This window comes from Muntiacus reevesi, chromosome 13, assembly GCF_963930625.1.
Source record: "Muntiacus reevesi chromosome 13, mMunRee1.1, whole genome shotgun sequence".
Taxonomy (NCBI): Eukaryota; Metazoa; Chordata; class Mammalia; order Artiodactyla; family Cervidae; genus Muntiacus; species Muntiacus reevesi.
In genome coordinates this window covers 1,817,777-1,839,899 of record NC_089261.1, presented here as the reverse complement: position 1 = coordinate 1,839,899, position 22,123 = coordinate 1,817,777, and the positions used below count along the sequence as shown (strand labels likewise).

Below are 22,123 nucleotides of genomic sequence, written 5' to 3'. Positions count from 1 at the left end.
GCCTGCCCCGCGGGCCTGGCCGCTCAGCCCCCGGGACCCCTCCTTAAGGGAGACGCTGAGATTCACTGCTGCTTTGCCTAATAAAGAACCGAAACAACTCCCGTGGCTCCTGAGCCCGAGATGAACCTGGGTCTGGGTGGCAGTCGCGAGTCCCCCCAGATTCCGAAAAGAACTGGGAAATTAAAGGTCACAACGATTAAACTGTCAGTGTGACAGCTGATGACTTTAGTGCTTACTTTCACTGATGGATAGAATAACGAGATCGGAGATCCCCCCGGGAAATGGAGGTTTGAACCACATTCTAACATTCTTGGGGAACTTCCCTGGTGGGCCGGTGGCTAAGACTCAATGCTCCCGACACAGGGAACTGAGGTTCAATCCCTGGTCAGGGAACTAGATCCCACGTGCCACAGCTAAGAGTTTGCTCGCCCAGACGAAGGACCCCACGTGCCACAATGAAGACTGAAGATCCCACTTGCTGCAACTAAGCAATAAATATTTATTTTGCCGCAGCCAAATAAATAAATAAAGATAGATAGTTTTTACAAAATAAACCCATCGGCCTGCCGGCTACACACAGCACAGCACCCACAACACAGAATACATGATCTTCTAAATGGCACATGCAGTATTGTCTAGGATAGACCCTGGGTGAGGTCATAAAATAAACCCCCCAAAATTTAAACTGATTTAAATCATATGATGTATGTTCTCTGAACACAGTGGAATGCAATGAGAAATCAATAACAGAAGGAAAGCTAGGAAATGAAATGTTTTTAAATATGCATTTTAAACAACCTATGAATCAAAGAAGAAATCACAAGGGAAATTAGAAAGCACCTTAAAAAATTAAAAACACAACAGACCCAAACTTATGGGAGGCAGCAGAAACAGGGTTAAGAGGCCATTTTACAGCTGTGAACCCATACAGATCTCACCCACTCCAGTACTCTTGCCTGGAAAATCCCCTGGACGGAGCCTGGTAGGCTGCAGTCCATGGGGTCGCTAAGAGTCGGACACCACCGAGCGACTTCACTTTCACTTTTCACTTTCATGCACTGGAGAAGGAAATGGGAACCCACTCCACTATTCTTGCCTGGAGAATCCCAGGGACAGACGAGCCTGGTGGGCTGCCGTCTATGGGGTCGCACAGAGTCGGACACGACTGACGCGACTTAGCTGCAGCAGCAGCAGCATACAGATCTCAAACCAACAACCTAACTTACACCTGGAGAAAGTAGAAAAAGAGAGGCAAACTAAACCTACAGCCAACAGGAGAAAAGAAATAATAAAGATTTGAGTGGAGACAGAGGATAGAAAAACAACAGAGAAGATCAGCGAATCAAAAAAAATGGATTTTTGAAAAGGCTACTGTTCTCCGCAAGACCCTGGATCAAACTTCACTCACAGCATTCAGGTTGTGCTTTTCTTTTTTTTCAGTAGACAGTTACCATTTTTTGTTGTTCCTGGTAAGAATAATTAAGAACTATTCAGCAAACTGCACGTTGAAAGGTCGGGTATGTTGAGGCATGCCCCGGAAAAAAGTGCCGCAGACAAGCTCCGGAGGCTGGCTAAACTTCCGGGGACCGACCTCCTGCAGCCTGGTCCGATCAGGAGCCGACACGGAGCCCTTGGACACCCACCGCCGCTGTGGCCCGTGCTTTCTTCCTTACATGGAAGGACCTGGCCTGGACGCCGACCCTGGCTATAAAACCTCTCCCCACCCCTCATACCTCGCAGACTCCCTTTGTCCCCTCGCTCACCCGCCCCCGGGAGTTCTGCCCGAGAGCGACCGCCCATTAAAGGCCTTCACCACCGGTCCTTAGAGGTGGCTCTTTCTTCCCGCGGCGTTTTCTAACACACGCGTACTACGCAGTCCTGTTAACTATAGACACCACGCTGTGCATTAGATCTCCATAACTTACTTATCTGGGTGCTCAAAGCTTCCTACTCTCTAACCAGTGTGTTGCCATTCCCCCTCTCACCCCAGCCCCTGGTAACCACCGTTCTAATCCCTGCTTGTAAGAGTCCCACTTTTTAAGATTCCACACAAGTAAGATCAGGCACTTAGGCTGTTTACACTTAGGTTGTTACCCTATCTTGGCTGCAGTGAACATGGGGTTGGAGATATCTGTCTCTTGGAGATCCTGTTTTCATTTTCTTTGGATATATGACCAGAAGCAGGCTTGTTGGATCTTTCCCATCATTTTCAAAGATGGAGAAACAGAGACCCAGAGGAGGGAAGAAACACACCCAGGGAATGAGATGGAGGCACTGTGCTGGGAGCAGGAAGACCTGCTGTCAAATTCCAGGGGTGCACTGGGGCAAGGGAGAGAGCCCTGCCGGAAAGTCTGAGGCTCTGCCTTTTGGTCATATCAGTCCTGGGTGTTCATTGGAAGGACTGATGCTGAAGCTGAAACTCCAATATTTTGGCCACCTTATGCGAAGAACTGACTCCTTGGAAAAGACCCTGATGCTGAGAACGACTGAAGGCATGAGGAGAAGGGGATGGCAGAGAACGAGATGGTTGGATGGCATCACCGACTTGATGGACATGAATTTGAGTAAACTCCGGGAGTTGGTGATGGACAGGGAGGCCTGGTGTACTGCAGTCTATGGGGTCGCAAAGAGTCGGACACGACTGAGCGACTGAACTGAACTGAACTTGCCCCTTGGTGGCGCCGGGGTCTCTGCAGCTTGCGGCCAAGATCGTGGATCCTGGAGTCAGACTTGCTGGACCCGTGATCCCTCTGGGCCTCGATTTCTCCATCCCTAAAGCAGTAACTTCTGACACACGCAGCAGCCGGGGTGAGCCTTGACGATGTTCCGCTCGGTGAGACGAACCTGGGTGTGACCTGCCCGCCTGCCCCAGGGGGACCTTCCGGAGCCCCCGCCCCGCAGATTGGCTGGGCGCTGGCGATTGGACCCGAGCGTGCGGCCCGAGCGCCTATGGGGAGCGGCGCGTGGGGGGCGGGCCGAGCGCTGCTCCGTCGGTCGCGGCCCGGGGCTCGCGAGTCCTGTGTCCCCTGCGTGGAGAGGCCGGTCCGCCCCCGCCATGGGCCTGGAGCTCTACCTGGACCTGCTGTCGCAGCCCTGCCGCGCCATCTACATCTTCGCCAAGAAGAACAGCATCCCCTTCGAGCTGCGCACCGTGGACCTGCGCAAAGGTGGACGCCCGGCCGCGGTTTGGGGGACCAAGAGGTGGGGGAGGTGAAGGGGAGGTCAAACACTGCTCAGGGGAGCCCCTCCCCGAGCCTCAGCCGTCCTGCGTCCAGCCGCCAGGGAGATCTGAGCTTTGGGGATCCCCAAACTTGGCTGGGTCCCTGGAATGGACGCCGAGGTGGCGGCGGGGAGTGGGGGGGCGGTGGGGAAGCTCAGTTGAAGCAGAGTAAAAGAGCCGGGGGGCGCATGAGGCATGGAGGGACTTGGCGAACAGGGGGTGCCAGTGGGCATAGGGACAGGGACTGGGCGAAGAGGTGGGGGCAGGAGGAGAGGGATTTAGGGGGTCGCTTGGGGGGTGGGACAGAGTGAGTCCCTCCACTGTGGCCCCAACTGCTGACGCTCTGGCCCCGGCTGCCCCACCCCCCAGCCCGCTTCCTTCCTACCCCTGCTTTGCCGGCGCTTGCCTTGTCCTCTGTCTTATCCGTTCTCAGAAGGCGGCACCGGCGCTGGGGATGCGGAGAGCAGGAGGACTGTGGGCGGGTGGGGGGTTGGTGAGCCCTGCACACAGAGGACGAGGGTTTGTACTTTCCCTGGCAGGTCCCCAGGGTCCCAAGGGCACAGCTGGCATGCCAGGGCAACTGGGGGTAGGGAGGGCAGAGCTCCCGTGTTGCAAGGGGGGGGGGCGGGGAATGTGGGGGCGGTGCACAGAACAAGTCAGGCAACTCGGCAGGGCTGAGCCTCCCACCCAGCGCCCCCAGCTCGCCGAGGCTCGCCTGCCGTTCTGCCTCTGTGCCAGCCTGTCCCGAGGCCTGAATCGCCATCCCTTCCAGCCTCCTCGGGGCACTGGCCCCCAGGCTTGCTCAACAGTCACCTCTGCAGAGTGTGGGGTACGGGAGAGGGAGGGGGCAAAGGGGTGTCCCAGTCAGGCTGGCCCACAGAGGGTGCTGTAGGAGGTGTGTATCACCAGGAGCGGAGGGGAGGGTCCTGGTGAAGGGACAGTCTGAAGGGAGGAGAGAGGCTGGAGGGGTGAGGCCGTGGTGGAAACGGATGGCTCTGAGCAGCTCTGCCTGCTCCTGGGGCAAACAGCTCCCCTGCTCACCGGCTCTCAGGGGCTCCTGCTCCTGGGGCAAACAGCTCCCCTGCTCAGCAGCTCTCAGGGGCTCCTGCTCCTGCTCCGGGAGCCCCTGAAAGCTGTTGAGCAGGGGCAGCAGTGATGACACGTGCCCCCAGAAGTTTCTCTCTGGCTGCCTCTGAAGAGGCAGAAAACACTCACGTGAGCTCAAGCAGAGGTCAGGGTCCCAGGGGACTCTGGGCTGCACCTTTCTGGGGAGCTGCAGTGGGACCCTAAGGACGGGGCCAGCTCTGTCCCCGGTGCCGAGGGTGGAGTGAGCAAGGGGACACAGAGGGTCCAGGGGAAGTTGGCTGCAAGTAAGTGGACACCCCCTCATAGCTCAGCTGGTAAAGAATCCGCCTGCAATGCAGGAGACCTGGGTTCGAACCCTGGGTTGGGAAGATCCCCTGGAGAAGGGAAAGGCTACCCACTCCAGTATTCTGGCCTGGAGAATTCCATAGACTGTGTGGCCCATGGGATCACAAAGAGTCAGACACCACTAAGCTACTTTCACTTTCACTTTTCAAGTGGACACTAGGAAGAGGCCACTTGTCTGTGTTTGGGGACCTATCCTTAGGGTCCACAGGGAAAGGGGCACTGAAGGAAGCCAGAGTCCCCTCAGGGGACCAGTGTCCCAGTCCCTGCAGCTGGGACACCCCCATACCCCACGTGGGAGCCAGTGACGCTGGTGATGGTGAAAAGGCAGAGCGTGGGAGTCTGCGGGCCCAGGCAAGGGCAGGCCCCGCCCTGGATGGAGCTCCTTAAGCTCCGTTTTAGGGGGACTCCTGGGGGGGAGGTTATGCCCACAGGAACTTGGCAAGGGGTGGCGAGCTCTCTTTTGCACCAGCTGGCAGAACTTCCCACTTTTCCCACAGCAGCCCCTGCCAGCCTTTCCCACACCAGGAGCAGCCAGGGGCTGGAGAAGAGCCATGAAATTGTGGTTGGGGCCTTTTGAGGGGGGCGGGTACAGCGGGTGGGCACAGCCAGGCAGGGTGGGCATTTTCCTCCCCACCACCCACCACGCTGGGCTCTCCGCAGGCCAGCACCTCAGCGACGCCTTTGCCCAGGTGAACCCCCTGCAGAAGGTGCCAGTCTTGAAGGACGGGGACTTCATCTTGACCGAGAGGTAACTGGAGCCCCCGGGTTGCTGGCAGACCCCGAGTCCAATATCCCGCAGAGTCAGGGCAGGACCCCTGGCTCCTGCCTGCCCACGGTTTCAGGTCACAGGGATGGTTGGAAAAGCAAGCAGCTTACCAATCATGTAGTTGTTGGTGAGAGGGGTCCCCGGGCAGGGGGCCATGGCAGAGCAGGGCAGTTCATCCCCCAGAGGGATGCCCTCTGGCCAAACTTGAACTGAGGTCTCCTGGTGGTCCCATCTCTGGGCTGCTCTGCCCTGGGAGGGCCACCAGACACATGGATGTTTGCCATCACAGCAGGGACCCTCGTCTTCCTCGGAACTCCCTTGCTGAGAACAAAAGGAGAAAAAAAAAAAGTGAACTGTTTAGCTAGGTGTGGAAGCAGGATTCCCAGTAGGGTGCTTGGGCCAGGGGCAGATACAGAGGTTTTCAGCCCCTATGGCTGGGGTGCCCAGCCCCTGGGGTACCCCGAGTTTCTGAAGGCCTTGCCAGTGGCCCCAAATTCCCACATTCACTGTCCTTCCAGGTCGATCCCCCCATCTCAGCACCAAGGCAGCCCGGCTAACCCAGGGCAGGAGGGGCGCTGCAGGAGTCTTATTTGTCCCTCTGGTCCAAGATCCCACAGCTCCCACGCCCTCCTGTGTTTCCGGCAGGATACTTTAGGGATGTCAGAGAACAAACGACGAAGGGATGTCAGGAAAGCCTTTTTGAACCGTCAGGCCTCCTGGGGGTCTGAACGTGGGATGATGAGAGTGGATGCAGGCTGGATGGAATTGGAAGGAACTGAGCTTCTGCAAGGCTCCGCTTTGGTGCTGACTCCTCCAGGAAGCTCTCTCTGGTCCTCCCGTCAGAAACGGTGCTCCGAACTCTTGGCAGGACTCGCTGTGGAATTTAGCCCGGTGATAGAAGGAGCTTGTCTGTTAGCCTCAGGGAGACTCTCAGCTCAGCCTCCAGAGCCTGTGTGCCCTGAGCAAGTCCCATCCTTGTTCTAAAGCCTGGCTTCCTTGTCTGGAAACAGAAAATAGCTCGGCGCGTGGTCAGGAAGGTTCAGGAAGGGACTCTGTGTGAAGCCCTGGCGCGGTGGCCCCCCGCCCCCTGCCCTCCAACATGTCCTCCCCTCGCCCTCAGCGTGGCCATCCTGCTCTACCTGGCCGGCAAGTATGAGGTCCCCGACCACTGGTACCCTCGGGATCTGCAGGCCTGTGCACGTGTGGACGAGTACCTAGCCTGGCAGCACACAGCCCTGCGGAGAAACTGCCTCCGAGCCCTGTGGCATAAGGTGAGGTGGCTCTCCCCGGGGAGGGGGGCGGTGAGGGCATCGCCCCAGAAGGGCGCGGGCAACCTCACATTCTTCCTTTCAGTTTAAGTAGCTTCTGTTGACCCGGCTTTGACTTCCCAGTTCTTTCTTCTGTTTGCCCAAACTGCTGTTAAGCCCGTCTAATACATTCTTTGTATTTGAAATACGTGTTTTTTTCAGTTCTAGAGATTCCATGTGGTTCTTTTTTAGAGTTTCCATTTCTCTGGCGAAATTCACCATCTGCTCACCCACTTGGTCTATCTTTTCTTCTAAATTCTTTAACATACTGATTCTTATCACAGTCACTTTAAAGTTTTTGTTGGTGAATTTTAGCCCCTGGATTTTCTGTGGGTTTGTTTCTATTGCTTGTCTCTTACCACCTCGATTGTGGGTCACATTTGCCTCTTTTTCTTTTTCTTTTATATTTTGGCCACACCATGCAGCTTGTGGGATCTCAGTTCTCCCTGAGCAGAGACTGAAGCAGGACCACATCAGTGACATCGAATCCTGACCACCAGGTCACCAGGGAACACCCGCATTTTCTTCTTTCTTTACATGTCTTATAATTTCTTACTGTGTGCTACATGTCATGTAAAAGGAGAGTGGAGACTGAACGATGAGAAATACCTGACACAGGGCTTGCACTTTCTTCTATCAGGCGTCCTCGGTGGGAGGGACATCTCGCTCTGCTAGTCAGGATTGGGGCTGGAATGCAGCTTTGCTTACAGTTTACTTCATGTCTGGTTTCAGAAATGGTTTGAGGGTGGAATCAGGTTGCTCATTTTCCTCCAGCAAGGATTTGGAGCCTAAGCACTAACTACCACCAAGAGATCGCTCTGCTTCTCAGCCCTGCCCTAGTCTCCCACGTGGCTGCTTCATCAGAAAACTCCCAGGCAGACGGAAGGCTTGCACCCCGACCTGCTTGGACCCCAGGGATGAACATAGCTTACCTGGGGGGCGGTTCATGACCTCTGGAATTTAGTTCGTTTTGTCCAGTGCTGCCCAAAAGTAAAGAGTGAGAAACGTGTATAGTTTAAAATTTTCCAGTAGCCATAATTAAAAAGTAAAAAGACACAGTTGAATATACTTAATCATACTCAGAGTACCAGCGGTATGATTTTGGCTAATAAACACATGAACATATGTTCAGCATCACTCATCGTTAGGAAAATGCATATTAAAACTATAATGAGGGGACCTCCCTGATGGCCCATGGTTAAGACTTTCCCATCCAGTGCAGAGGGTGAGTGCAGTTTCGATCTCTGGTTGGGGTGCTAAGATCCCATATGGCCTGTGGCCAAAACAAACAGAACACAAAACAGAAGCAATATATAATGTAATAAATTCAATAAATATTTTTTTAAAAATGACTATAATGAAATACCACTTCATCCTTACTGGGATGGCTATTACAGGTAGATAGATAGGTGGAGGGTTGCTTGCTCAGTCGTGTCTGACTCTTTGTGACCCCATGGACTGTAGCCTGCCAGGCTCCTCCGTCCATGGGATTCTCCAGGCTAGAATACTGGAGCGGGTTGCCATTCCCTCGTCCAGGGGATCTTCCTAACTCAGGATCGAACCTGTGTATCTAGCATCTCTTGCATTGGCAGGTGGATTCTTTTACCACTGCACCTCTGGGAAGCCCAGATAGATAGACAGATAAGCAAAATAACACGTGTTAATGAAGATAAGAAGACATGGAAACTCTCATGTGCCATTGATGGGAATGGTAAGGGGAATAGCTCCTGTGGAAAATGCATGGTGGTTCCTCAAAAAAATTAAAAATACAGTTGCCATATGACCCAGCAATTCCACTTCTGGCCATATACCAGTAACTGAAAGCGGGATCTGGAAGAGATGTTTGTATACCCACGTTCACAACAGCATTATTCACAGTAGCCAAAATGTGGCGGCAACACCAGTGTCCATCAGCTGTGACACCGAGGTGCCCCTCAGGGCTTCTGCCCGTGTTTTCTTCTCGGGGTTTTACTGTTTCCGGTCTTATGTTTAAGTCTGTAGTTCATGCTGAGTTTATCTTTGTGTTAGAGAGTGCTCTAATTTCATTTGTTTTCACGTAGCTGTCCAGCCCTCCCTGCCCCACTGATGGAAGAGACTGTCTTTTCTCTCTTGTATATTTTTGTGTCCTTTGTCGTGGATTAGTTGACCAGAAGCCTGCGGGCTTATTTCTGGGCTTGCTGTCCTTTCCATTGATCTGTGTCTGTTTTCCGGTGTGTATTTTACATTCACAGCACATTTCATCTAAGACCAGTCATATTTTAAGAGCTCAGGAACCTCTTGTGACTGATGTTTTCCATATCAGACAGGCAGGCTTAGGTTTTTTCTTTTCTATTTTTTGTTCTTTCTTTTATTTTTCCTTTAAAAAAAAAAAGTTCTGTATTCTTTGATGACTTAAAAAAAAAAGAACAAGGTTATCTTCTTTCTAGAGTCATCATGGTGGGTTTTTCATGATGATCCATATTCTTCTCAGAGGTGCACACCTCCTTTCTGAAAGTGTATCTTTAATTCTGGGTCACCAGTTTCACTGTTGTGTCTTCTATCATTTTTTATTTATATAAAAAATGAAACATTAACGAACAAAAGTCAACAGACCTCTTTGTTGCCCTTGTCCCTTCCTGAAGTCCGTCCCCCCCACTGCCTGCCCCTTGAGCTCTGGTTCAAGTCCTCTCAGTTCATGATCTTCTACATTATCACATTTATGTGTAGCCCAAAACAAAGCTTTGCTTTGAGTGCTTGTAATTTTATACAAACGCTCTCAAATCATTCGGCAACTTGCATTTTTCCACAGTGCTGTGGGTGGATCTAATGCATTTTTTCCTAACTACTCTATAGCATTTCCTGATATGAATAAATCAGAATTTATTAATTACCCTCTGATGGTCTTTTATAGTTAAAGACCTTATATTTATATTTAAGGACCTTCTACATTCAGAGTCTCGGGTGTTTCCCTGGAGGTCAGGCAGGGATGCCGGCCCCTAAGCCCGCACTCTGCCTGCCCGCCCACCAGGTGATGCTCCCTGTCTTCCTGGCTGAGCCGGTCTCCCCTGAGATGCTGGCGGCCACCCTGGCCTAGCTGGACATGGCCCTGCAGGTGCTTGAGGGCAAGTTCCTCCAGGACAAAGCCTTTCTCACTGGGCCCCACATCTCTCTGGCTGACCTGGTAGCCATCACGGAGCTGATGCACGTGAGTGCTGTGGGTGGTGGGGGAGGGCGGATGAGGCAGGGGGGGTCCTGGGTGGCACTGAAGTCCTGCTTGCACCACGCCCCCGGCTGTGGGACCCTGTGGAGAAACCTTCTGGGGTTCCATGGCCTCCAAACCAGGTTGGTGTTGCGATGCGTGGTCACCCATCCCGTGCCCTCTCTCCCTGCAGCCCGTGGGCGCCGGGTGCCAAGTCTTCAAAGGCCGACCCAAGCTGGCCGCGTGGCGCCAGCGCGTGGAGGCAGCGGTGGGGGAGGTCCTCTTCCAGGAGGCCCATGAGGTCATCCTCAAGGCCAAAGACTCTCAGCCTGCAGACCCCACCTTAAAGCAGAAGATGCTGCCCAAAGTGCTGGCCATGATCCAGTGAGCCAGGAAGGGTCGCCTCTGCTCCGCCCTTGGCAGTTCGAAGAGTGGCTTCATTTCCATTGTCGCTTGGGAGGCAGAGCCGGAGAGCAGGCGGAGACCAGGCGTGGCTTGCCTGCCTGAGTCCTCTGCTCCCCGCGCCAGGTTCCCACCCATCTATCGCTGGGGCTACAAAGCCATGAAGGGAATGGCACACCCAGACCTTGTCTCCTTTCATCTGTGTTTTCTTTCCAATCTGGGAAATAAACCTGGGCTCAGCCTGAGCCTTTGCTTCTAACTCTGAGGTGTGGTTTACTTGACCTTCTATCTGTCCTATCCGTGGTCTTGGCCTCTCTATGAAAGACAGCTGCCTTCATAGGCCTGGTGGATTAGCTTTCCCCAGACTGGTTGTCCAGAGTGAAATTAACAAATGCCCCGTCCTCTACTGGTTCTTCAACAAGGACAGTAGAGGTACCAGGTCTCTGCGTGTGTTGGCTGCAGGCATGCCAACACTCTCTTTGCAGGGCCAGTCATCCTTTCAGTACCAAGCATTGTGAGTCACAAGTCCTGCACCTGCCCCGAGGGATTGGTGGGGAGGAGGCATTAAACAGCAGCTCCCCAGGTCAGGACTCAGTCAAGTGGGGCCTGAATTGCCACACCTCGGAGTTGCAGAACCTGAACAGGAACGGAATGCTCAGATTGCATTTTAGAATAACATTCTGGCTGTTGGTGGGGGTGGGACTGGAGGGTGGCCAGGAAGAAAGCAAGGAAATTGGATATCGTAGTAGTCTGGTCAAAGGTGAGTTGTGGAGGAGGGCAGTCCCCTGGAGGGGGTGGAGAACATGGCCCCATCCAGCCTGGAGAATATTCTCTGCTGATGGGATAGGTCTTTTTAAAACTGGGAGCCGGGGGCCCAGAAAGGCCAAGCTATTCTCAAGTTTGTTTGCTTGTTTTTTTCCTAGTTGGGCATTCTCTGAATCTTGGGTTTGGGAATAGGGTTGTTTGTTTCTTTGTTTATTATTTAGTTATTTATTTGGCTGCCCCAGGTCTTAGTAGGTCTTCCCCAATGGCTCAGAGGTAAAAAAAAAAGATCTGCCTGCAATACAGGAGAGGTGGGCTCAATCCCTGGGTCAGGAAGATCCACTGGAGGAGGAAATAGCAACCCACTTCAGTATTCTTGTCAGGAAAATTCCATGAACAGAGGAGCCTCTTGGGCTACAGTTCTTGAGGGATCTCAAAGAGTCAGACACGACCAGCACAGACACTCACAAGTCTTCATTGCAGCTTGCAAGATCTTTAGTTGTGGTATGTGGGATCTGGTTCTGTGATCAGGAATCCAACCTGGGTGCCCTGCCTTGGGAGCAAAGAGTCTTAGCCATTGGACCACGAGAGAAGTCCTTGGAAGTAAAGTGAAGTGAAGTGACAGTCGCTCAGTCGCGTCCAACTCTTTGCAACACCATGGACTAGTCCATGGAATTTTCCCGGCCAGAATACTGGAGTGGGTAGCCTTTCCCTTCTCCAGGGGATCTTTCCAACCCAGGGATCGAACCCAGGTCTCCCGCATTGCGGGCAGATTCTTTACCAGCTGAGCCACAAGGGAAGCCTAAGAATACTGGAGTGAGTAGCCTATCCCTTCTCCAGGGGATCTTCCCGACCCAGGATTGAACTGGGGTCTCCTGCATTGCAGGCAGACTCTTTACCAACTAAGCTATCAGGCAAGCCTGAAGTCCCTGGGGACACAGCGTTTTCCTCTGGGAGACTTCATTCGAGAATGAGGGCATCACAGCCAAAGACCTCAGGAGCTCCAGGCTTGTCGTTGGAGGGGTTTGGCCCTGCAGAGGAAGTGGGAAGATTCCGGGCCGCCCGCAAACCTCACCGATGGGTCTCACGAGGCTTCTGTTTTGCAGGATGGAGGCGAGGATTAGCCGGGAGCGTAAGGAAGGTTGGTTAGGGCGGCTTCCTGAGGCGGTGACCTGGTCTTTGCTGGTCGCAGAGATCCACGGGCCCGCCCCCGCCTCCACCCAGGAGTCTGCGTCATCGTTTACCCCCCCTCTGTTTGTGTTCCCCGGGGACTCTGAAGTCCCTCCTCTTTCAGCCCCCTCTCTGAGTGGGGGGAGGTGGCCTGGGTCAACGCTTTGACCCTAAATTCACCGAGTGCGCTGGAAGCGCCCTTGATCTCGTTCCCTCCCATCCCGCTCCATTTGACGCAGGTTAGACGCTGATGTCCAGGTAAGGGGACTGACCCGGCGGAGGGACACAGAGTCCGCCTCCCCTAACCCTGCCGGGCAGGAGAGGGAGCCCAGCTCAGAACCCCGCAGAGGGAAGGCGGGAGAGCGAGGCCGCCGCTGATTGGCCCAGAGTTCTCTGGCGCTGTCCAATGGGCGGGGAGGGTGTGGCCGGGCTCCGGTACCTGGAGCCGCGCACATCCCTCGGCTGGGCGACCGGTGGAACCCGCCCGCCGCCGTTCCGTCCTCGGTCCTGCCCGCCGTCCCCGCCCCACCATGGGCCTGGAGCTCTACCTGGACCTGCTGTCTCAGCCGTGCCGCGCCGTCTACATCTTCGCCAAGAAGAACCGCATCCCCTTCGAGCTGCGCACCGTGGACCTGCTCAAAGGTGGGCCGGACAAGCAAGCAGGCCCCGGGTCTGGGGGTGTCCCTGTGGCCCCCCGAGTCGGGCGGCCGGTGCAGGCAGACTCCCGTCGGAAACCGTGGCTTCGGCCGTCGGTTGTGTATTGTCAGTCTCACCTTTACCTAGTGAATACCAACCGTTCTTCACACCCAGCTTAAGAGGGAACAGAGCAGGTAGACAGCAGGGCAGTGCGGGGTGCGGCTGGGGTTGGGGCGGGGCGAAGAAGCGGAGGAAAGTGGAGCCCTGTCCTTACCGGGGCTCGGAGAGAACAACGACGCGGCCTCCTGGTTCCCAGCGGAGGCAGCCCCCAACTCGAGTTTCTGGGCGTGGCTGCCCGGAATATTGTTCACCTGCATCTGGCCTCCGCTGTACTCCTACCTGTGCCCGCCTAGGTCCCCTCCACTTGGGCAGAATCCCGCGGAGGGGGCAGAGCTGTCACCAGACCGCAGGACGAGCTCTGGATTCAGAGCCTCTCAGGCAGGCCGGGAGGGACACCGGTGCTTGGCTGAGTTTGCCTGCCTTCTGCCTCTGGCGCCCCAGCCTGAGCCGCCTGCTGCTTTGGTGCCACCTTGCTCTGCCTTCTCTGTGTTCCATGGGGTGAGGGCCGGGCACAGAGGCTGTTTCTGGAGGGAGAATGGATCGTGGTGATCCTGCCCACGAAGGAGAAGGAGCAGAGAGGCCGGCAGGTGGTCCTGTGACCAGGCTGGAGTCCCGCTCCGCTGAAGCCTCCGGCTTCACACACACTACTTGGTGTCTGCTCCGCACAGGCCCTAGCTGCTGGTGGTGGTGGAACGGCTGCAGAATGCAGAAGTGAGCCAGACCGGGGGGGCCCTGGTGGGGAAGGAGTCTGGAAGGTTTGGCACAAGAAGGAAAGAGGAGCAGCCTGCGAGAGGCTGAGTGACTGAGTAGGTCAGGCGTTGCTGGTGAGAGGTTTGCTGAGGCCTGGGAACAGGTGTGTGGACAGGTCACCCAGTTAGCAGAGAGGGAGCGGTCTGCAGGGATGGTGGGTCTGATGCAGGGATGGAGTTGACCAGGACTGGGGTGTTCAGCTGCAGAGACTCACCCTCCGCCCAAGCCCAAGTTGAGATGCTCTTGGCCCAGGTTCCAAGCGAGTGGACACGGGAACAGGGACCTCTCGTGGGGTCGGGGGTGTCACCCACTCATCGGCAGAGTGGCCTCCTTTTCCCTGATGGCCCACCCGGACAGGGACCCTAGAAAGTTGGTGCCTGGTTGTTGGGGTGGGGGTGGGCAGAGACCTTAGAGGCCTCACAGTTCTCCCCACCTGCCTCACTGGTCACTCCACAGGCCAGAACCACAGCGATGACTTTGTCCAGGTGAACCCCCTGAGGAAGGTGCCAGCCCTGAAGGATGGGGACTTCACCTTGGCTGAGAGGTAATAGGCCCCTGGGCTGCACCTGTCAGCCATCTGTGTGACCACTGTTGATGGCTTGGCTCATGGCTTGCATGTCCCAAGTCCCTGTTCCGGCCCGAGAGGTGGAGAAAGGCTTGATGTGGGCAGAGTTGCCCACAGCTGGGAGGGGCACCTGGTCTCATTCCTGGCACGGCCTGTGCTCCAGGGATGGTGGGGAATGGTACTTGGGTCCTCTGAAGCCCCGTGACACTTCATTTTCCCCTCAATGCCCTTAGTTCAGATGCTAGGATGGCCCAGTATAGAGCTGTGTGATCCTGGCTGTCAGCGGACCTCTCTGGGCCTCGCATTCCTGCTTGTGTATCAGAACCAGGGAGATGCTGAGGTGCTCCACCCACAGGATCTGGGGAAAGACGTGTGAGGTGAGGGCCTGACCTCACCCAGGTCCTGGTCCCTGTGGAACAGCTGAAGAGTGACTGGGGCATGTCCCCCACACCCCCCCATGTTCCCCAGTGTGGCCATCCTGCTGTATCTGGCCCGCAAGTATGAGGCCCCTGACCACTGGTACCCCCAGGACCTGCAGGCCCGAGCCCGCGTGGACGAGTACCTGTCGTGGCAGCATACAGCCCTCCGGATGAGCTGCACCCGGGCCATGTGGCAGAAGGTGAGCCCCGGGGCAGGGAGCCCTCCTGGGATGATCAAGGGGCCAGGCTGTCTGTCGAAACTGAGAACACTAAATCCTAGAAGGCCAGAGATGCTCCAGGGCAACGGACTTGTTTCTGAGAGGGGAAACCGAGGCACAGAGCCTGGGAACAACAAACCCAAGGTGTCTTATCAAAAACACATTTATTTGTTTAGTTGTTTCCAGCTCTGCTAGATCTTCCTTGCTGGGTGCAGACTCTGGAGCACATGGGCTTCAGGACTTGTGGCTCATGGGCCCCAGCACGCAGGTTGAATGGCCCCGAGGCACGTGGAATCTTCCAGGACCAGAGACAGAGCCGTGTCCTCCCCTGCACTGGCAGTAGGACACTTAACCACTGAGCCACCAGGGAAGCCCGCCCCCAATGTGTTTTGATTCCCAAGCTGCTGGAAATGAACCCCACGCCTTCCTGCATATGTCATACTGCCCAGGAATGTTTCCTCTTGTCCGGGAATAGCATCAAGCCCTCACTTTGCCACACACATACTTTTCAGATGGACACATGTTGAGTGAAAAACCTCAAAGTAGGAAGAAATGAGATATTTCACTAAATGTTGATCTAATTTCTGGGTATGCAAAAATTGATAAGCCTAATAACAGTAAGAGACTTAAAGAAGAGGCTCATCAATTTTATATGATGAAATCTGTAGAAGAAGAAAAAAGAAAAGAGAATTAAAGCCAGCAAAAAACACTGGGAAAAATCTTGGCAGAGATATGTCAGAAAGAAGTAACACTCTTGATATTTAAGATGTTCTTAGAAGCCCGTCAGACAGAGACAGGAGAAAAATGGGCAGAGGAGACCAGCAGAGATGTAGCTGAAGGACAGAGAGAAAGGGTCAGTAAATGGATGAAAACATTTAACTTCAGTAAAAACCAAGCAATTGCACATTAAAAGAGCATGCAGATACCAGTTTTACTTATCAAATGTGCAGAGGTTTTTGACATGGACTTTGGGCCGTGATCAGTGCCCAGTACCCAGCAGTCATCCTGTGTGGGGGGGGACTGAGCACCAAACCTGGGCCCTCAGCAGAGCAGTGAGAGCTTGGAGTCCTAGTACTGGACCGTCAGGGGGTTCCATCTTGGGGCCCATTAGGCCCAAAGAAAGTTTCCATAGCTTTAAAAGCCATGGGCTTCCCTGGTGGCTCAGTGGTAAAGAATCTACCGGCCAGCGCAGGAGACTCGGGTTCAATCCCTGGGTCGGGAAGATCCCCTGGAGGAGGGAAGGGGAACCCAGTCTTATAATCTTGCCTGGGAAATCTCATGGACAGAGGAACCTGGCCTCCTACAGCCCATGGGGTCATAAAAGACTTGGACACGACTTAGGGACTCAACAATGACAGTAAAAGCTGTGGTAGGGGAGGGAGCCTGGTGCATCTGAGGACCGAATGGAGACAAGCTGAGGAGAGTGAGTATAGACCTTTGCTACTCAAAGTTTGGTCCATGGGCCGGGAGCAAGACCGTCATCTGGGAGCTTGGCAATGCAGAGGCTGACCCCACCCAAGTGCACTGATTAGGACCATACACTTGAAGCACATCCTAGAGGGATCTGCAGGCCCATTCCCACAGATTTCCATCTGAGAGGCCTGGGGTGGAGTGGGGGGTGGTTTGGGAGAGTGGGAGAGGATGGCTGCTGCTGTGTGTTGAGACCTTTGCGGGGAGGGGGCAGTAGGGAGCCATGGAAGGTTTTATGCAGGGAGAAGCTACGGGCAGACTGGGATTGCAGAGGGATCCCCTGGCTGCCTGATGTGAGGACTCAGGGAGAGGTGGAGGCTGACCATGCGTGAGTCAGCGATGAGGCCTGGGCTGGTGGTGGCTGTGGGTGGGAAGGGGCGGACAGGAGTGAGGAGAAATGCGCAGGATGGCTGGTCAACAGGACGAGAGCCGGAACCAGGCCAGGCCCCAGGCAGACGCTGAGCCCTCTCTCTGCCTGCCAGATGATGTTCCCCGTGTTCCTGGGCCAACGGGTGCCCCCTGAGACACTGGCAAACACTCTGGCCGAGCTGGACAGGTGCCTGCAGCTGCTTGAGGACAAGTTCCTGAAGGACCAGGACTTCCTGGCCGGGCCCCGCATCTCAGTGGCGGACTTGGTGGCCATCACAGAGCTGATGCATGTGAGTGCTGTGGGGCAGGGGGGCTGCTGAGCAGTGGGGTACCCCGGGAGGGAGCCCGTGCACCAGCTCACATTGCCCTTTCTGGCTGGGGGGAGGGGGGCCCTGGGTGGGTCATGTCCCTTCTGAGCCTCAGGGTCCTCGTCTGTGAAAAGGGGCCTAAAAACCCCACCCTGCAGGGATATTGAGGAGTTTCCCGGTGTTTCCTCTAGTGGCAGAGGAGGGAAAGCCCACCCAGGGGATCCCGAGGCCTGGTGCGGCCTTCTGCTTCCCTGGGTGCCTCCCCCTCCACTCAGCTCCCTCTCCTGCAGCCTGTCAGTGCCGGCTGCGGCATCTTCAAAAGCCGGCCTAAGCTGGCTGCGTGGCGCCAGCGCGTGGAAGCTGCGGTGGGGGAGGACCTCTTCCGAGAGGCCCATGCGGTCATCATGAAGGCCAAGGACCTGCCTCCAGCAGACACTGCCGTGAAGGAGAGGCTGAAGCCCTTAGCGCAGCTTTTCTTATAGTGGGTCCCGGCGAGCCTGCCATGGCGCTCTAAAAAATGGTGCTCCCTCCCCTCGGCTGTGGGCCAAAACACAACTCCCCGCTCAGAGTCCAGGCCACAGTGCCCTCCACACGCCAGTCCTGCAAGCTTTCCTCCGTCTGTCTGCTAACTTCACCCTTACCCCTTGCACGCTGACTTCCATGTGAACTCTGGAAAGAGCTTTAGTAAACACAAAAGTGACCCTGGCCCTCTCTTGTTTGAAAATTTCCCCTGGTTTCTGCCATGAGGCTAAAGGACAAAGAATGAGTCCTTTAATATGCCCACTTCCATAAAATTTTAGATAAGTAGTTGGAATCGTTCATACACACCCACATAATTTCAACGAGCTTTGTTATTTACAATTCAAACAACTTCCCAACGCTGATGAAAGTACCACGTTTGGCCACATCAACAGACATCCACGCTTTCAATAACAGCTTTTGCTTCACCTATAAAAAATATAGGGCCCCATAGACATTGCTGGTAATTCGACCGGGGTTTGGCGGGCTATCACCACCCGCTGGTGGGCGATCCTTCACCGTGAGGCAAGGTTGCCACAGGCACAAGAAGCCACAAGGGTGTTTTTGTCCGTGGGTACCAGGTAAGGATGCAGTGAACCCGAGGGTCTCTGCCTAGCCCCACTCGAGCCCCCAGACGTCACCAGGTCTGATCAAGAGAAGAGCATTTTCCCACTTCGATCGTGAGTTGCCCGACGCAGAGACAACTCATTCAAAAAATTTTTAATATTCCGTGACGATGTAGCATTGCTAGGGTGGAGCCTGGGGATGGCCCCGCCGGGTGTGTGTGTTTGGGCGTGTTCAGACCTCCACCTAAATGTTAGACAAGAAGCGCTGGAAAGCCACCGGGGGCAGGAAACCTCGGCCAGGGCGGCTGGAGCGGGGGCGCGGGCGGGGCCTGGCGTGTGGGCGGGGCCTGGCGCGCCAACACCTCGTTGGGGGCGGGGTCACACGGAGGGGGCCGGGCTACAACACTTCCGGAAATCGGCGCCAGCCCTTGCGGCGGCTGTCAGCCGAGACCCGGGGGATGTGGCCCAGGCAGCCAATCAGGGGGCGCTGCGTTTCTGTCCAGCCAATGAGGAGAGCAGGTGCCGTGGCACCCCCGCCCCGTGGCTCCCGGTCGCCGGACCTTCAAGAACACAGACCGGGAGCCCGCGCCCGTTCACACCCTTCCCGCTGGACATGCCGTTCGTTGAGCTGGACACGAGCTTGCCCGCCGGCCGCGTTCCCGCGGGGCTGGAGAAGCGGCTCTGCGCGGCCACTGCCGCCATCCTGAGCAAGCCTGAGGACGTGAGCCTGGGCCGGGGAGCACGGGGCGGGGAGGAGGCTGGCGGACCAGGGTCGGACTCTGTCTGCGACCCCGCTTCCCCTGCGTGACCCCGACTCTTCCGCGTCCGCCCGCCCGCCGCATGCCGCCAAGTCCGACCTCCCGCACTCCAGGGCCCTGTGGCCCCGCCCGCAACACGTGCTCCGTGTCGGCTTGGCCAGCCGTGACCCCGAAGTGACCTCCAAGGACCCCGACCCGTGCCTCAGCCCTGACCCCCTGGAGCCCGCGCGTCTGCACCCCGCGCTCCCCCACCCCGCGCTCCCCAGGCCCTCAGCACGATCCCGGCCTAACGCCGGCTTCAGGCTAAACTCCCGTATCCCCGCAGCGCGTGAACGTGACGGTGCGGTCCGGCCTGGCCATGGTGGTGAACGGCTCGGCGGAGCCCAGCGCCCAACTGCTCGTCTCCTCCATCGGTGTGGTGGGCACGGCCGAGGAGAACCGCGGCCACAGCGCGCGCTTCTTCGAGTTCCTCACCAAGGAGCTGGACCTGGCCGAGGACCGGTGCGTAGGGGGGCAGGGAGAGGACCCTCTTGGGACTGCTGTGCCACTGGGGGCCGGGATCCCACCTCAGGCCCCTCCTAAGTTTGGGGGAAAAATTAATTCCTCACCCTGGACAAGAAGGATCTGGTGCCGCCTGGCCCCTTGACCCCATGGGCCTGTGGACAGCCCACCTTGAGAGTGGTGGTGTAATTGAATGAATTCCTGGCTCTGTGGTTCCTGTGACACCTGGGCAAGATATGGCCTCTTGGACCTCAGTATTTCCATCTGTGAAATGGGAAGGCTCCCCTTTAACCACTACTGGGGGCACTGCATGGGATGACACTGTACTGTACCTGCCTTGGCAACTGGCAGGGAGGAATGTTGCTACCCTGACAGAACCAAAGCCACTTATCATCTGCCCTCTGGTTTTTCCATATGTTAGGAAAACAGGAGTAATCTTCTAGGACTTCTCTAACCTGGACAGGAGGAATTCTGGGTATGTCCTGAGGCTGTGACCTTTGGGTCCCATGCAGCCAGGGGAATCCAAACAAACCTGGAAGTAAACCGAGTCTGGTTTGTAACCTTCTCTTCTGTGAATAGAGAGGCATGGATTAAATGGTTCCCAAGAAGCCCTCAGTGGTTGTTTTTCAGTCATTCAGTTGTGTCCAACTCTTCGCGATTCCATGGACTGCAGCACACCAGGTTTCCCGGTCCTTCACCATCTCCTTGAGCTTGCTTAAACTCATGTCCATTGAGTTGGCAATGCCATCCAATCATCTAGTTGTCTGTCGTCTCCTTCTCCTGCCTTCAATCTTTCCCAGCATTAGGGTCTTTTCTAATGAGTTGGCTTCTAATAAGAAGCCCCCGTGGCTCCCAAACCTGGGATTCTGTGGCAAGGTCATGGTTTCTTCTTGGGTGAAAAATATTCCTGAGCCGAGTCTATGCCTATGAGGAACTAACTGCAGAATCTTGAAAGAACTTTTCAGAATAGAGCCTTTGTTGGCCCAGAAAGAGTGGGTGAAGAATGGTCACTTCTGGGGGTGTTTAGACCTGGTCCTTAATCTGGGGAGCCATAAGAATTCTAACAACGATAAGTAACCTGTAATTTACCACAAACCAGAGGTTTGATAGGTAGCTCACATGCATGACCCCATTTGATCCTTAGAAGTTTTGTGCCTTTGCCTACACCCCCCATGTGGACATACCATCCCACTGTGGGGACATCTCATCCCACAATGGAGATAGCTCCTTTCTGCCCATTTACACATGGGACGACTGAGGTTGTCATGTATACCTCCTTGGCCCTAGGCTATCCCAAGTATCCTGTTTCTGCACAAGGAACTTCCTGTCACTTCTGGGAGAGGAGCTCATTCACTCACTCCACAGATATGTGGGGATGAGGGGAGGGACGTGGTTATGCCTGGACTTCTTGAGCCAGGCTTTGCAAAAACAGGGGCTGGGATACTGTTCCTGGGGGCCTGCAGTTTGGAAGAGAGAAGGCTCCCCTGTGAACCCACATACAGTGACCACAGAGGCTGCCTGTCTGTCCTGGGTGGGTGATGATGATGGACAGTCACCATTCTGCTCCTGATGTGCCCTCTGCCCTGTCTGGGGTTGGGGGAGAGTGTTCATGGGGTGAGACAGGCTTGCAAAGTGCCTGGTGGGGCTAAGGCAGGCTCCTTGGAGCCCACAGTGGGACTGTCTGGCTGGGGGGTGTTAGAATGTAAGGCGTTAGCCAAAGAGCTGATGATACCTTTTTTCTCCGTCTCCTGAAGGATAGTGATCCGCTTTTTCCCCTTGGAGCGCTGGCAGATTGGCAAGAAGGGGACCGTCATGACCTTTTTATGACGAGCCTGTAGGGCACCCAGGGCCTCTGAGCTGACAGCCCTTCCAGAGAGGCCTCCTGGCAGCGAGGGCCTGGTGGACAGCAGCTTCTGGCACCTTTGTGTGGTTCTCCTCCCCATCCTCACAACAAATAAATGAAGAGAGCTTTGTCTCAAACCTGACTTCTCTGCTTCCCTTTACCACTGCCTCCTCCCACCCACACCCCCAGGCATTCTGGGTCATTCCGGGCAGCAGGTTGCTTTATGAGGTGGGGACCTTAAGGGAACCTGGGAGGTGGGAGGTTCCTGTCCTCAGGGGCTGTGTTTCATGCCTTACATTTGGCTGCTGGAATCTGAGGGTGGAGGGCTTCTTGGAGGCGCTCCTCTTCATGTCCCTGTGCAGGCTGGTGGGGAGCGGCAGGCAGCTGGTCCAGCCTGGGCCTTCCTGCAGACTCTGCTGACCCGACATTCCTGTCCTCAGCCTGGGCTTCAGGGCCCTTCCCTGGGCATTGCGACGCCCATCGTCTCCTGTGCGTTGTGCTGAGAAGTCTCTGTAGCTGTGTACCTTGTAAGATCCACGTGCCAAACGGCAAGCCCAGAAATGCAGCCTCTGCTTCTAGAAATGGAATGAATGGAATCTTGTTACTGCCCCCGCCCCTGCCCCCAATCTAAAGCGCATATCATGCTTTTGCATTTCAGAGGACACAGAGGGTGGGGGAGGCGTGGCATGGAAGTCTCCTTTTCAGCTTTCTTTCAGATGCAGAGTTTACATCTCTGGTCAATACTTTTCCTGCCCCGTTAAAGCTTTGGTCATCCTTGTGCACCAATGAAATACCAAACCGATTTGCAGTCTGTGCAGTCTGCCTGGTTAATAAGTTTCCTAAGG

At 55.4% G+C, this 22,123-nt stretch overlaps 3 protein-coding genes across 6 annotated transcripts; all 3 read left to right on the top strand.

The window, feature by feature from the left end:
- The first annotated feature begins 2,948 nt into the window (after positions 1 to 2,948).
- LOC136146136 (glutathione S-transferase theta-1-like) lies at positions 2,949 to 10,563 on the top strand. The gene is given in 5 exon segments (XM_065905053.1): positions 2,949 to 3,167; positions 5,312 to 5,399; positions 6,538 to 6,688; positions 9,732 to 9,908; positions 10,096 to 10,563. Coding segments are annotated over 5 exon segments (723 nt in total). The 5' UTR covers positions 2,949 to 3,055; the 3' UTR covers positions 10,291 to 10,563.
- Positions 10,564 to 12,524: 1,961 nt separating this feature from the next.
- On the top strand, positions 12,525 to 18,359 carry LOC136145834 (glutathione S-transferase theta-3-like). The gene is made up of 5 exons (XM_065904520.1): positions 12,525 to 12,878; positions 14,199 to 14,286; positions 14,776 to 14,926; positions 16,897 to 17,073; positions 17,382 to 18,359. The coding sequence occupies exons 1-5, from the start codon at positions 12,767 to 12,769 to the stop codon at positions 17,571 to 17,573; spliced, it is 720 nt and encodes a 239-aa protein (XP_065760592.1). The 5' UTR covers positions 12,525 to 12,766; the 3' UTR covers positions 17,574 to 18,359.
- Positions 18,360 to 18,707: 348 nt separating this feature from the next.
- On the top strand, positions 18,708 to 21,420 carry DDT (D-dopachrome tautomerase). 4 transcript variants are annotated; one of them, XM_065904519.1, is made up of 4 exons: positions 18,708 to 18,897; positions 19,260 to 19,435; positions 19,857 to 19,910; positions 21,195 to 21,420. In XM_065904519.1, the coding sequence occupies exons 1-3, from the start codon at positions 18,790 to 18,792 to the stop codon at positions 19,876 to 19,878; spliced, it is 306 nt and encodes a 101-aa protein (XP_065760591.1). In that variant the 5' UTR covers positions 18,708 to 18,789; the 3' UTR covers positions 19,879 to 19,910; positions 21,195 to 21,420. The 4 variants fall into 4 exon arrangements, with proteins under 4 accessions (XP_065760591.1, XP_065760590.1, XP_065760588.1 ...); XM_065904518.1 differs by having other exon boundaries at positions 21,190 to 21,420; XM_065904516.1 differs by lacking the exon at positions 19,857 to 19,910.
- The last annotated feature ends 703 nt before the right edge of the window (positions 21,421 to 22,123 follow it).

Excerpts from the sequence above, each read along its gene's own strand:
- LOC136145834 (XM_065904520.1), top strand. The coding sequence starts at position 12,767 with ATGGGCCTGGAGCTCTACCTGGACCTGCTGTCTCAGCCGTGCCGCGCC. Across the intron at positions 12,879-14,198 it reads CACCGTGGACCTGCTCAAAG|GCCAGAACCACAGCGATGAC; the intron begins GTGGGCCGGACA and ends GTCACTCCACAG. Across the intron at positions 14,927-16,896 it reads CCCGGGCCATGTGGCAGAAG|ATGATGTTCCCCGTGTTCCT; the intron begins GTGAGCCCCGGG and ends TCTGCCTGCCAG.
- DDT (XM_065904516.1), top strand. The coding sequence starts at position 18,790 with ATGCCGTTCGTTGAGCTGGACACGAGCTTGCCCGCCGGCCGCGTTCCC. Across the intron at positions 18,898-19,259 it reads TCCTGAGCAAGCCTGAGGAC|CGCGTGAACGTGACGGTGCG; the intron begins GTGAGCCTGGGC and ends GTATCCCCGCAG. Across the intron at positions 19,436-21,194 it reads CTGGACCTGGCCGAGGACCG|TGATCCGCTTTTTCCCCTTG; the intron begins GTGCGTAGGGGG and ends CCTGAAGGATAG.